General features: G+C 45.4%; 3 protein-coding genes across 3 annotated transcripts; all 3 read left to right on the plus strand.

Moving 5' to 3' along the window:
• The first annotated feature begins 880 nt into the window (after positions 1-880).
• On the plus strand, positions 881-6,583 carry fip1l1b (FIP1 like 1b (S. cerevisiae)). Its single transcript, XM_084687992.1, has 17 exons — positions 881-1,189; positions 1,521-1,575; positions 1,749-1,818; positions 1,933-2,057; positions 2,349-2,413; positions 2,678-2,788; positions 2,939-3,069; positions 3,240-3,379; positions 3,836-3,889; positions 4,161-4,260; positions 4,541-4,697; positions 4,852-4,878; positions 4,972-5,026; positions 5,139-5,194; positions 5,352-5,547; positions 5,694-5,843; positions 6,024-6,583. Exons 1-17 carry the CDS (start codon positions 1,105-1,107, stop codon positions 6,166-6,168), a joined length of 1,722 nt encoding a protein of 573 aa, XP_084544118.1. The 5' UTR covers positions 881-1,104; the 3' UTR covers positions 6,169-6,583.
• A 1,262-nt stretch (positions 6,584-7,845) lies between these two features.
• On the plus strand, positions 7,846-10,056 carry LOC146236681 (uncharacterized). Its single transcript, XM_084687246.1, has 6 exons — positions 7,846-8,051; positions 8,193-8,338; positions 8,653-8,714; positions 8,840-8,953; positions 9,198-9,296; positions 9,512-10,056. Exons 1-6 carry the CDS (start codon positions 7,941-7,943, stop codon positions 9,688-9,690), a joined length of 711 nt encoding a protein of 236 aa, XP_084543372.1. The 5' UTR covers positions 7,846-7,940; the 3' UTR covers positions 9,691-10,056.
• A 247-nt stretch (positions 10,057-10,303) lies between these two features.
• Positions 10,304-12,344, plus strand: LOC146236682 (uncharacterized). Its single transcript, XM_084687245.1, has 6 exons — positions 10,304-10,537; positions 10,755-10,900; positions 11,057-11,118; positions 11,255-11,365; positions 11,561-11,659; positions 11,991-12,344. The coding sequence occupies exons 1-6, from the start codon at positions 10,427-10,429 to the stop codon at positions 12,176-12,178; spliced, it is 717 nt and encodes a 238-aa protein (XP_084543371.1). The 5' UTR covers positions 10,304-10,426; the 3' UTR covers positions 12,179-12,344.
• The last annotated feature ends 148 nt before the right edge of the window (positions 12,345-12,492 follow it).

A 12,492-nucleotide genomic window follows, 5' to 3' on the forward strand; every position in this document is an offset into this window, starting at 1 on the left:
TCTCACTAAACCTTATTATTATCGACTTCACTGTAATCCAGTGTAATCCACCTCCCCCCACCGAGGCAGGGGTGGGGGGAGGTGTGAAAAAATAGAAAGAGATGAAGGACAGTGAGGTGATATGGATGGAGAGAGGAGGGAGGGGGAGCAGAGTCTCAAAGAAAGACAAAGGAGAGATGGACAGAGGAAAACAAAAGGGAGCGTGCGTGTGTGTTTGTTGTGTGTGACAATCCACTGCAATGCTCTCCAATAACCCAACAAAGTAGGCAAGTTCCCCACTTAACTGGTCAATGGCCATAAATGCATTCTCTGTAGAGAATGCATTAAAGCGTTCCCTATCCTACACAAAACCACAACACTAATCATTATCTTTCAAATGGGTTGCTCCATGGATGTACTGGACTACATAATGTGCACTAATATTACAGACATATAAGTGCCAGACGAATACAATTATGTAATTGGAATTGTCATTGGGAAAAGTATCTTGCATGCACAATTTTGTACAACAGAAAAACACGCCATAAAATTCATAGCGTAAATAAAAACAACAAAGCATCACACTACTCATTTATGGATCTCGGGATACGATTCTTTGTTTCCACCTTGTGGTTAAAAGTTACATCACGACATGACGCCAGCGAACCGACTCTCCCCCCGAGACCAATTGAAAACGTCATACTTGACCTCTGAGTATTTCTTCCGGATTTGTATTTTCATTTTCTTTCATGTTTGATTAGTCTTTCATGTACCTGATCCTATGGTCATAATATAAATATGTATTGTTGTTTCCATGTTGTTTGTACATTACATATTGTTCAGTAATAATAATGAAATAATAAAATAAAAAATTAAAAGTAGTTCTTCCGGGTGCACTATCATCCCGTCGCAGCATGAAGTGATTGGAATTCTGTAGCTTCATACATTTCTTTACAGTTTATTAATTTAATGTATGTCGACGTTTGTTTAAAACGTTGCCCTGCTTGTTGTGCTGTTTCTCTAACGGTGTGCATGGTTGCAATCAGTACAAACTGGAAAATAGTGGTGTTTTGAAAAAAGGTACTTTTCTTCTGCAACAACCATCGCTAAGCTAGCAAGCTAAAGATGTCTGCGGAGGAACAAGAAGCGGACAAAACAGCTACTGCAGAGGCGAGTGGTGGAGATGAAGAGGAAGAATGGCTTTACGGAGGTAAGGAATGCAGTAGTATGACTGCTTTGCTATTTAGCGTGTTAAATAGTAAGCTGCAGAGTTAGCTTGCCGGCTATCATTAATAATAAAGCCCTTAGCGGCTTTAAGGGCCCAGTCTCAAGATGTGTTTCAAATGTTCAAACGCATGTTCCCTAAATACTGTCTTGGCCACTGGTACAAATGAGATGCTATAAACTTGAAGTTGCAACAATGGGACGTTTCTAAAGTTCTGTCTCGTTTGATTGATTCAGCCAAACCCGCCCGAACTAGTAACGCAGTCTTGGCCTAGCTAGCTTGTTTCGATCCCATCCATCCCCGTTTGATTTTGTAGATGAAGGTGAGAACAAGGAAGAGGACGAGGAAGCCAAGCTTAATGCTGCAGTGAGGTAAGTCGCTTGCAAATATATCTTGCATTATAATAATTAGCAGTACCCAACGTAGTAAACGCACAGCCTCGTCAATTAGTTATTTTTGCAGTCTTACATTTCTAGTAATTCGCCGATTGCTGACATGGGCTAGGTTTACCTGCATCTAACGGTACATTGTTTAAACCCCCAAGTGCACCTGCAGATGCACCCCCTCCTTTGTCAGAGGAGTCCCCCACCACAGGGAATGGAGTAGACCCACAGGTAGCTACCAAGTTTGAGAGCTCACATGGCTCAAAAGTTTCTCAATGTCATATGCACATGTTGTTTTCTGTCTGCCTACACCTCCCACCCTTTTGCTGTCTTCCTCTCTCCCAGCCGGAGAAGACGGGGGAAGACGTCGAGCCCGCCGGGGACGAGGACAGCGAAAGTGACAGCGATGATGACGACGATGACGTCCGCGTCACCATCGGTGACATCAAGACGGGCGCGCCACAATACACGTACGTGCCCGATGACATGCTGGACAGCACAGGGTATTATGCATGGTTGGTGTAGGTGGGCTAGTTCAATTTCCTGTGCCATTTGTTGCAAGCACATTGCCTGTGCTTCTTGACTTCCATAGTGTTCAGGTCACATGGTTCTAAGTCGTGGTTTACGCTTCAAACACAAATTCCTACACCTATGTTCATTGTCAAACAATAGGTTTGTATGTAGTAGTATGTTAAACTATCAAGCTTTCTAAGTAATCCTACTGTTTGTCGTGTGCTTGCCGTGCCTGTGGTAACGTTTAGAACCTATGGTGCAACGCCTGTCAATCTGAACATCAAGACTGCCGGGAGCCGGCCCTATGGACAAGGTAGGAGTCGGCCCTCTGCAGTGGATTCTACCCTCTTAGTTTCAGGACAAATTGTTTATCCGTCAACATACTGTTTCTCACATTTGCAGTGACCGTCTGATGACGAGAGGCCGTTAGTGCATAAATGTAGTAGGGCCATACCAATCAGTGCCGCTTTGTCTTATCGATGTCGCGAGGAGGGCTCCATGCTGAAAGAAATTCCCTTGTCTGAGTTGATAATGCGGTGAGGTGACTACTATGTTTGTCCCTCTCGTGCCCCCGTAGTGGGCACAAAGCTGAAAGGGGTGGACTTGGAGGCTGCAGGCAGCATCAACGGAGTCCCCGTGCTGGAGGTGGAGATGGAGAGCTTCGAGGAGAAGCCCTGGAGGAAGCCAGGTGTGTGTGTGTCATAGTGATGTGAAAACGCTTTAGGCTTGTTTGGTTCTGTCACTTCAGGTCACGTACATGTGATTGTAAGGGTGCTTTAGGTGTGATTGGTTACGTCACCTAATAATAATGTGTATGTGTGTGTGTGAACGCCTGCAGGAGCGGACCTGTCGGACTACTTTAATTATGGCTTCAACGAGGACACGTGGAAGGCGTACTGCGAGAAGCAGAAGAGGCTGCGCATGGGGCTGGAGGTCCTCACCGTCGGCTCGGTAACCAGTAAAATCACCGTAAGAGATGGACGGAATGCACCCTGAAACCCTTTGATTCAGCCATTCACCACAGGGCTCATCTAAAGAGTTGTCCTGAATCTTGTCAGACCCTCCCTCCCCCCCCCCCCCCCCTCCACCACCACAACAACAAAGACCCCGATAATAACCAGATGTGCTGTCCTCCGTAGGTGCAGCAGGGCAGGACCGGCAATGACAAGGAGGCCAGTCTGCCCGTCCACACATCCAAGCCAGACTACCCAGCACCGACCAACCTGTACAAGAGCATGAACATGAACATGAATGTTAACATGAACATGAACACCACCAGGTGAGGAGCGGATCAGGCAGGCCTGGAAGGGGACGATGGGGGGAGAGAGAGGGCTGGGTCAGGGGGGTGGGGTTATGGAGGGAGGGGCAGGTGTAGCCTGAAGGAGATCCCCACAGGGAGATGCCGCGGGAGAGGAGAGGAGCAGGCAACACGCTTTCTGTCGTTCAGGGACGTTCGCAGCCGGAGCGCATCGTGTATGGCAAGAAGGGATCCTAGTATAATGCCAATCACATGTGAAGTTGATTGCCCCTGCCACTTTGCTTACAGGCTTGCGTAAACACACACACACACACCTAGAGGTAGCATCCAATTTCTTGAGTTCCCCCAGTTTCAAGAGCTAACCCTCCTGTGTGGAGATTAAAGGGATGAGCCCCCCTTTTTATATATGTGAAATGCTTCGGGTGTGAATGCGCGGTGTTGTGTAACTCTCTCCTCCCTCCGCCGCTCCTTCTCTAGGTTCTCCCCCCCTCAGTGGAATGGCCCACCCCCCACGGACATGTCATACTATACGTAAGTGGGCGTGGCCTCGTCTTTACATTAACGTACCACTTTTATTAAGACCTCCCAGGGTGTTTCTTTATTTGATTTTGCCTGCCGTGTACCTTCTAGTCACTGATTGGAAAGCTTTTGTTCTTTAATGGTTTTGATATTTACATAATAGTACTTGAGCCTATGGAGTTGATTGACAGGGAGAGAGGATCACGTGGATCGTCTGCTAGGTGAAGCAGACATGCACGTCCTCAGTATGTGGCTGATCTGACGTGTTGCTCATTTTCTGCAGAAAGCCGAGCGGGACTATCGACGTGATTGGCGGGCAGACAGCCACCATCAGCAGAGTGGAGGGCCGGCGCAGGCACAACCTGGAGGGCAACAACATTCAGGTACACACACACGCGTGGCCAACACACTACTGGGAGCGGAAAGCCCCTAAATAGGGAGTCAGATGGCTGAGCGGTTAGGGAATCGGGCTGTTAATCAGAAGGTTGCCAGTTCCCGGCCGTGCCAAATGACGTTGTGTCCTTGGGCAAGGCACTTCACCCTACTTTCCTCGGGGGGAATGTCCCTGTACTGACTGTAAGTCGCTCTGGATAAGAGCGTCTGCTAAATGACTAAATGTAAATAGCCATGACAGGCGCTTTGTCCGTGGTCTGTGATTTGCAGGTGATATCAGAACATTCCTCGTCGGAGCCTGAGCCCGCCCCAACCAAGATGCCCCCCTTCTTCCCGCCCGGGGCTCTGCCCCCCAACATTCCCCCGCCCCCCTTCCTCCCCCCTCCGCCCAACGTCAGCACGGCGCCCCCCCTCATCCCCCCGCCAAGTAAGCACCACCGTCCACATTGGTTATCTCCTTTACCCAATTGTTCTTTTCTCTCCCCATTCTCTCTCTCTTTTCCCTCTTGCTCGGTTTCACTCCCGTGTTATTCATGAGTATGTTTTCTCTCCTCTGTAATGTCTGTTCTTTTCTCCCATAGGGTTACCCATCACTGTCCCCCCACCTGGTAAGACCTGCAATGGCACTAACTCAAAACAATAGAGTGATTTCATCCCTTTCATTAAAGCAGGTTTGCATTCATAGTGTTTGTGTGTTGTAGGTTTCCCCCCTCCCCCTGGCGGCCCCCCTCCGTCTCTCATCCCCACCTTGGACAGGTGTGTATTACACCCCCCCCCCCCCCCCCACACACACACACACGGGTAAATGTGTATCCCCATAATGGTTCAGGTATGTTCTGTTGTTAACTCTAACTGCCTCTCCCACCAGTGGACATCCTGGAGTTTATGATGGGCGTCCTGTCCCGCCGTACCCCTTCCCCACAGGTAGGGGGAGCTGAGGCTGCCTTTAGTTAGGGACAGCTTTGGTCAAGAGTTACTAACGCCGTCTCACACATACAGACTTTCACTCTGGTTTCTTAGCGGCTTCATCAGCCAGTGAAGTGTTGCTGCTGACCCTGTGTGTTTGTGTGTGTTTGTTCAGGTCCATACCCTCCCCCCATGCCCGGCGCCGTGGCCCCTTGGCCCCCCATGATGGACCAGTCGAAGCAGTGGGACTACTACCCCCGCCGTGAGGAGAAGAGAGAGAAGGAGCGTGAGAGAGAGAGACCCAGGGAACGGCCGCACGAGAGGGAGAGAGAGACCCGGGAACACAGTCCCTCGGCCATCGTCTACAACAGGTTAGCCACACGCATAATCAGCACGCACACCGGCCAGCACCTTACCTTGAAATAACCCTAGGCTAAAATCAAAAGAAGGAATAATAATCATGAAGATTCTGCCCAGTTGGGGAAAGAGAACGAAACGCGTGTGCTAATTTCCTCAGCGACGAGGAGCGGTACCGCTACCGCGACTACGCAGAGCGTGGCTACGGCGGGGAGCGCCATAGGGAGAGGGCGAGCCGCGAGAAGGAGGACCGACATCGGGACAGACGCCACAGGGAGAAGGAGGAGGGACGCCACAAGTCCTCGCGCAGGTACGGCCCCTGCCCGGCTCACGTAGCCTCACTCATCAGCTCGTCAAGTCAAAGGATCCCGAGTCTCCCTCCTCCGCCTCGCCTCTAACACTTTGTTTCCCCTCACCACTTCCCCGCTCTCCTTACTTTACCTACCTCCCTTCTTTTCCCTCCCTCCCGTATCCCCCCTCTCCCTGGAAGCAGCAGCAGCAGGAGGCGACACGACAGTGAGGAGGGCGACGGCCACCGGAGACACAAGCACAAGAAGAGCAAGAGGAGCAAGGAGGGCAAAGACCCCAGCGAGGAGCTGTCGGCCGACCAGGAGAACCAGGACGCCATGGAGTGACCGTCCCTCCCCCTCCGTCCGTCTGTTTCTATCCAGTTCTCTCTTACTGATGCCTTCTCTTCTCCATCCATCTTTTTCTCAGCATGAACCCCCCCCCTCCCTCCCCAGATGGCCTCTCCTGTGTACACTCTCCTCTCCTTCAGTCTACCCCTCTCTTATCTCCACTCCGCCTCCATCTGTCCTCCTTCATCCCCCCCCTCGCCTCCTCTTCCTGTCCCCATGTCTCCTCAGAGCACTGTTGTAATGTTAGATCATGCTCAGAGATTATTGGTGTATGTGTTACTTTATTCATGGCGACCACAAGCATTCTGTCTTTTCTTGTGGTATGTTTTTGTCCCTTTTTCCAGTGCTTTTCTAAGGCACCCACAGAAAGATGTCGATTTGTTAAATTGAATTAAAAAAACAAATATCTTTTGATCATTTCTGTGTGCATTCAATACATGTTTGATAATCTGGTCCACAATTCCCAGTATAAACAGTCTTCCAGTGGAGGTCGTCTAGATGTCAGTGCTTAGCTCTGCAGAGACGCTGTCACGTCCCTCTACTGACAGCTGCAGGTCAGACTTGGAAGCAGCAGGTTCAGTCCACCGTCTCTGTTGTTCTAGATGCTTTTCATACTCCTGCCCGGCAGTAGGTAGTTCATCTCCAGAGATGTTGGCGAGTCTTCTATCTATGTATCTGTAGATACATAGACGCATACATATGCAGATGTTCTTTGTTGTCCACAAAGGGAAATACATTTTATTAAGGTCGGTACCAAAAAAAACATAAAAGACAGTACATTTACATTTAGTCATTTAGCAGACGCTCTTATCCAGAGCGACTTACAGTAAGTACAGGGACATTCCCCCAAGGTAAGTAGGGTGAACTGCCTTGCCCAAGGACACAACGTCATTAGGCACTGCCGGGAATTGAACCAGTCCGTAACACAAACTACCCTGAGGTGCCCCCAGAGCTAGAGTTCTGACCCTCCCCAACCTCTTGACCCTTAGGAACAGCTTCTTTATTCTTGCATCCTTGATAAATGTTTGTCCTGTACAGTAGTTATGCATTGTTTCTATTTTTAAGTAAACCAGAAAAAGACCTTCATTTCAATTGCTGGTTATATTGTCTTAGACACAAGGCTGAACCCTATGGTATATGTGATTTTGTAATCTGTGACTAAACAATGAAAGCTAAGTCATTAAGAGATAAGGTTTCCTCCTACTTGCAACTCTAATCTGGTTAAGAGTTCATATTTGTTTTTGCTGTTCATGGTCAGGTGGCCAACATGTAAACATCAGTAATGTTGGCTTAAGTAGATGTTCCCTAAACATATCTTACAGCATCAATGTCAAGCTTCTCATCTGAATATACATTTTCAATTCTGTGCTTTAGAAAGGGCTTTTTATGGTAGATATGTGTTTGTCTGTGTCTATGTGAGTATGTATCTTATTGAGAGAGAAAATACTCAAATAGATTATTACTCCATACATCTGCTCAGACACCTGATACATTACATTGTTGTGCATCACACACACATACACTCTTTTCTGTTCAGGAAAGCTAGTTTATGAAAAGGCCATCTCTCATTCACAATCTTGTCAGTTTGTCTCTCTGGTTGCAACACAAAGTAAACAGTTCCAAATGTGTCACAATATATCCAGGAACTGACAAACGTGAAAGTACAAGTAGCCAGTGTTTGTGGCAGAGCAAGTAAGAGACACAGGGGAGACACATGCTGACATTACATCCGTTAATAGAAAGCTTGAAAGAGAAATAAGGTAGCAGCTATGCTAGTCCTGTGTGTTGCTGTGGTTCTAGGTCTTCTCTCAGCAGGTCAAGCTGCTCCTCTGACCTGTGAGGCCCTGGTGAAACCTCTAGAGAACACCAACTTGGAGATGGTGAGTATTACACATCAAACTGAAAGCACCAATACAAAATTTAAATACTTAAAAAAAACAATGTATAAAAAACACTGCTGGAACTGCATGTCTCTACTTTGTCCACATTTCCATCTCTCCTGATTGGTCCTGTGTGTCTAGCTGCTGGGAAAGTGGATGCTTATTGGGGATAGCTCTACGGTCCCAGGGGCAAACACTGTGGGTAAGATGCTGCTTCACAACGTATGGGTAGACGTCACCCCCACATCTGATAGCAACACAGTTACCGCTGTGCAGATCCAGAAGATGTAAGACCTGTCTTCTGCTCAGCTTTGTTTGTTATTTACACACTTGACTTGTACAACACATATTCATCTGAGACTATGAAGGTATTGCATGGAATTGAGTTCCCTTAAAGTCAAAACTATTTTAAAACAAACAAGTGTTCAAATTCAAAAAGGATTTTCAACTTCAAAACCCAAATCCAGTGTAGCTGAAATATTAATACATTTAATAATTGAGTTTGATCATTATCTAAATTCAGGATAAACCACTACACAAAAACACTAGTTGTCAACATGCCATTTGCTAACATGGCTCACATCCATGTTTGTTTGTACAGCCTTAATCGGTGCCAAAGTATCCGCATAAACATCACCTTTGAAAACGACGCTTTACAAATAGGTGAGTTTAGAGTTGAAGTGTGACATGTTTTATGTATTGTAAGGCAATAAGATTAATTGAATATATCATCATGAACTATTTCTTGCAAGAGATCCTTCAGCTGTGTGTGTGTGTGTGTTTTACAGTGAAACCTCTAAGGACGACTGGGGTCCTACTGAAGACCGACTGTCCTGACTGTATTGTCATCCATTCAAAGTATAACTTGGCAGGACAGACCTTGCAGGGTCTCATGCTCATAAGTATGAAAATAAATAACCCACCTCCGAACATAAACTATAATAATCTTAGTTTTGTGGAGTATGTAGTAAACAAGCCTTCCTTAACCCTCCCTCACAGCCCTTAGAGGAAGGAACACTATTTCTTTGAAAATGTCCACTCTACAATCCAGTCTATCCAACTAATCTTATGATCTTACTTCTGTTTGACTTTGATTTAGTAAGACAGACATGGTGATAAAGGATGGAGTGTTCCTTTGTGTTCCAGGTAAGAGACGAGAGGTTACCTCTGATGAACTGGACAACTTTAAGAAGCAAGTGGAATGTCTCAGTCTTCCTCCACCACTGATACTCGGACCTCTAAGTGGTGAGCATGCCTCAGTCATTATGGAGAAGTGACCTTGTGCAAATAACATTCAAATAGCTCTTTCCTTCCACTAATAGTCACAATTTACAATAAGTATCTTTTAATTGTTAGGTGAGAGTAGAGTACTACTTTATTGTACTTTGTTGACATTGGAGTTACGCTTCCCCCTTCAAATGTTCAAGTTAGTCAAGTCTGAAATGTCTTTCTTTGCACAGATCTTTGCCCTCATCCAGATTCTCCAACTGACGGGCAACTGACTGCAGACATTACAGAGACCTTTGAAGGTGAACAGGGACAACAAATATTCAAGCTGCTGAATAAAATCATGAGAATTCCAGGGGGTATGGTTGGAGTTATTGAGAGAATGACCTCAAGTCTGCACCAAAACAGCTAGAAGTAAACTAGGAAAAGACCTTCAATACAATTGCTGGTTATTTTGTCTTAGAAACAAGGCTGAACCCTATGGTATATGTGATTTTGTAATCTGTGACTAAACAATGAAAACCTTTAGAAGAAATAAAAAAGCCAAGTCATTAAGAGATAAGGTTTCCTCCTACTTGCAACTCTAATCTGGTTAAGAGTTCATATTTGTTTTTGCTGTTCATGGTCAGGTGGCCAACATGTAAACATCAGCAATGTTGGCTCAAGTAGATGTTCCTAAACATATCTTACAGCATCAATGTCAAGCGTCTCATCTGAATACAAATTTGCAATTATTTTCTTGTGATCGATTAATAAATAAAGTGGTTCACAACACAAAGTGCTTTAGAAAGGGCTTTTTATGGTAGATATGTGTGTTTATCTGTGTCTATGTGAGTGTGTATCTTATTGAGAGAGAAACATACATCTGCTCAGACACCTGATACATTACACTCTCGTGCATCACACACACATACACTCTTCTGTTCAGGAAAACTAATTTATGAAAAGGCCATTTCTCATTCACAATGTTGTCAGTTTGTCTCTCCGGTTGCGACACAAAGTAAACAGTTCCAAGTGTGTCACAACATGTGAAAGTATTTAGACAAGTAGCCAGTGTTTGTGGCAGAGCAAGTAAGAGACACAGGGGAGACACATGCTGACATTACATCCGTTAATAGAAAGCTTGAAAGAGAAATAAGGTAGCAGCTATGCTAGTCCTGTGTGTTGCTGTGGTTCTAGGTCTTCTCTCAGCAGGTCAAGCTGCTCCTCTGACCTGTGAGGCCCTGGTGAAACCTCTAGAGAACACCAACTTGGAGATGGTGAGTACTGTGTGTCTGGTGAAAATGACCATGAGATGGTCATGGCCTTGTGACCCACGGCTCCAGGGGCAGATCCGCTAGCTTCCGGTCTCAAACACAGCAACGACTCTGGGATGGTATGGTATATAAACTGACAGATGGAAAAATAGGTCAGGTGGAACGTCATCTAATTTTCTCCACGTTTAATCTCTCCCTTCCTTGCACTGTGTGTCTGTAGCTGCTGGGGAAGTGGATGGTGATAGGGGAAACCTCTCAGGTGCCAGGGGCCAGGACACTGGGCAAGCTGTTGTATAGCAGCGGCTGGATGGAATTCACTGCCACCTCTGACAGCAACAGAGTCATCAACACATATATCTATAATACGTAAGATGCACAGTGGAGTTTTGCTAGAAATTAATTCAGAATGAACCATCACAGAAAAATACATTAAAATTGTCAAGGTGCTAGTATAGGATGAGGTTCATGTTGATTTAGCATTGAGTTGGCTTGGCTAACAATATTTAAATTTTTGATTAACAGCCTTGGTGTGTGCTACAGTGTTCGCGTCAACGTGACCTTGCAAGACAATGCTATGGATATTGGTGAGGCATAGAAGTATGAACTCAAGTGTGTGTTTGACTGAGGGTGTGGAGGTCGGACAATGCTATGGATTTCTTCTTGGACTGTGTATTCAAGTAGATTTGTGTTTACCTTTGTGTTTGACTGTGTGTCTCACAGCACCTTTGGATTGTCCTTTTTTCCTCCTGAAGACTGACTGCCCAGACTGTCTCCTCATCCAATCATCTTGTAAAGTGGCGGGAGAAACCTTCCTGGGTCTTGATTTACTCAGTATGTGCAGCATCACATTCCCTAGAGAATGAATCTCAATCATCTCAAGTATGGTGTAGTCAATCCCAAACCAATGCCCTTTGTTAAAGTTACACACAGTTTTCTTTCTACAGGCTATGTGTGTCCAAATCTAAATGATGTGTTACTTACTTTCCTCTAGTCATGCAGATCTCATGTGTTTTGTTTATGTTCCAGGTAGGAGACGAGAGGTGACTTCTGCTGAACTGGACAGCTTTAAAAAGCAAGCAGAATGTCTCAGTCTTCATCGACCGCTGGTCCTCAGTCCTCAAAATAGTGAGCACTCACACATTGTCATTATGGACTTCCTTCCCTGTCGATACTTTCTTGATTAAAATGGGTTCACTGGTAGGCCTAATTGATTCAGCTAACATTCAATTAACTCTGTAGTTTAACTTAAACCAACAATATCTTTAACTATAAGAAGGAAAGTTGAAAGGTAACTACATAGCTTATTCTTTAGTTGGTCCACTATCAAGGAATTCAAAAGATATGTGGATGTACAGTATTCTATCTCTTCGACTGCTGATCAAATTGAAAACTAAAAGTATTTTCATTCAAGAAAGAAAATAGTTTGAGATTGTGTTAAAATGTGCTTTCTTTACAGAGCTCTGCCCTCATCCAGATTTTCCCACTGACAAAAATACTACAACAGATATTAGTCATTTCTTAGACAATGGCAATGTCGACGAAGAACTGACAACGATGGTGGAAACCCTTATGAAGCGTTTTTTCGATCTAGCTCGTTTTTTGGAGAATGTATACTATAAAATGTTTCCAGACTGCAAGAAGTGAACTCTTCAGCAAGCAGGATAGCTCAAGTAGGATAGCTTATTCAGCAAGTCATGCAGCAAGTAAGGAAATTACATTGTTATCACTGGTTATAGGTATAATACACATGGCAAGCTGGTGCCAGTTGTACCATCAGAGGGGCAAGTTACATTAAACATTATTGTTGTCATATTAGTTTCTTCTCTCCAGGCATCAACAGACAAACACCATGTTTATAATTATTCAGACTATGTTTAGCGGAGCCACAAGGGGGTCCAAGGTTGTTTTCACAGGGGCACTGCCTTCACAGCCCCTGATCGATAACCTACCAACGATGT

The sequence above is a fragment of the Hypomesus nipponensis genome, chromosome 22 (assembly GCF_054491055.1).
Source record: "Hypomesus nipponensis isolate SF chromosome 22, ASM5449105v1, whole genome shotgun sequence".
In the NCBI taxonomy this organism is placed as follows: domain Eukaryota; kingdom Metazoa; phylum Chordata; class Actinopteri; order Osmeriformes; family Osmeridae; genus Hypomesus; species Hypomesus nipponensis.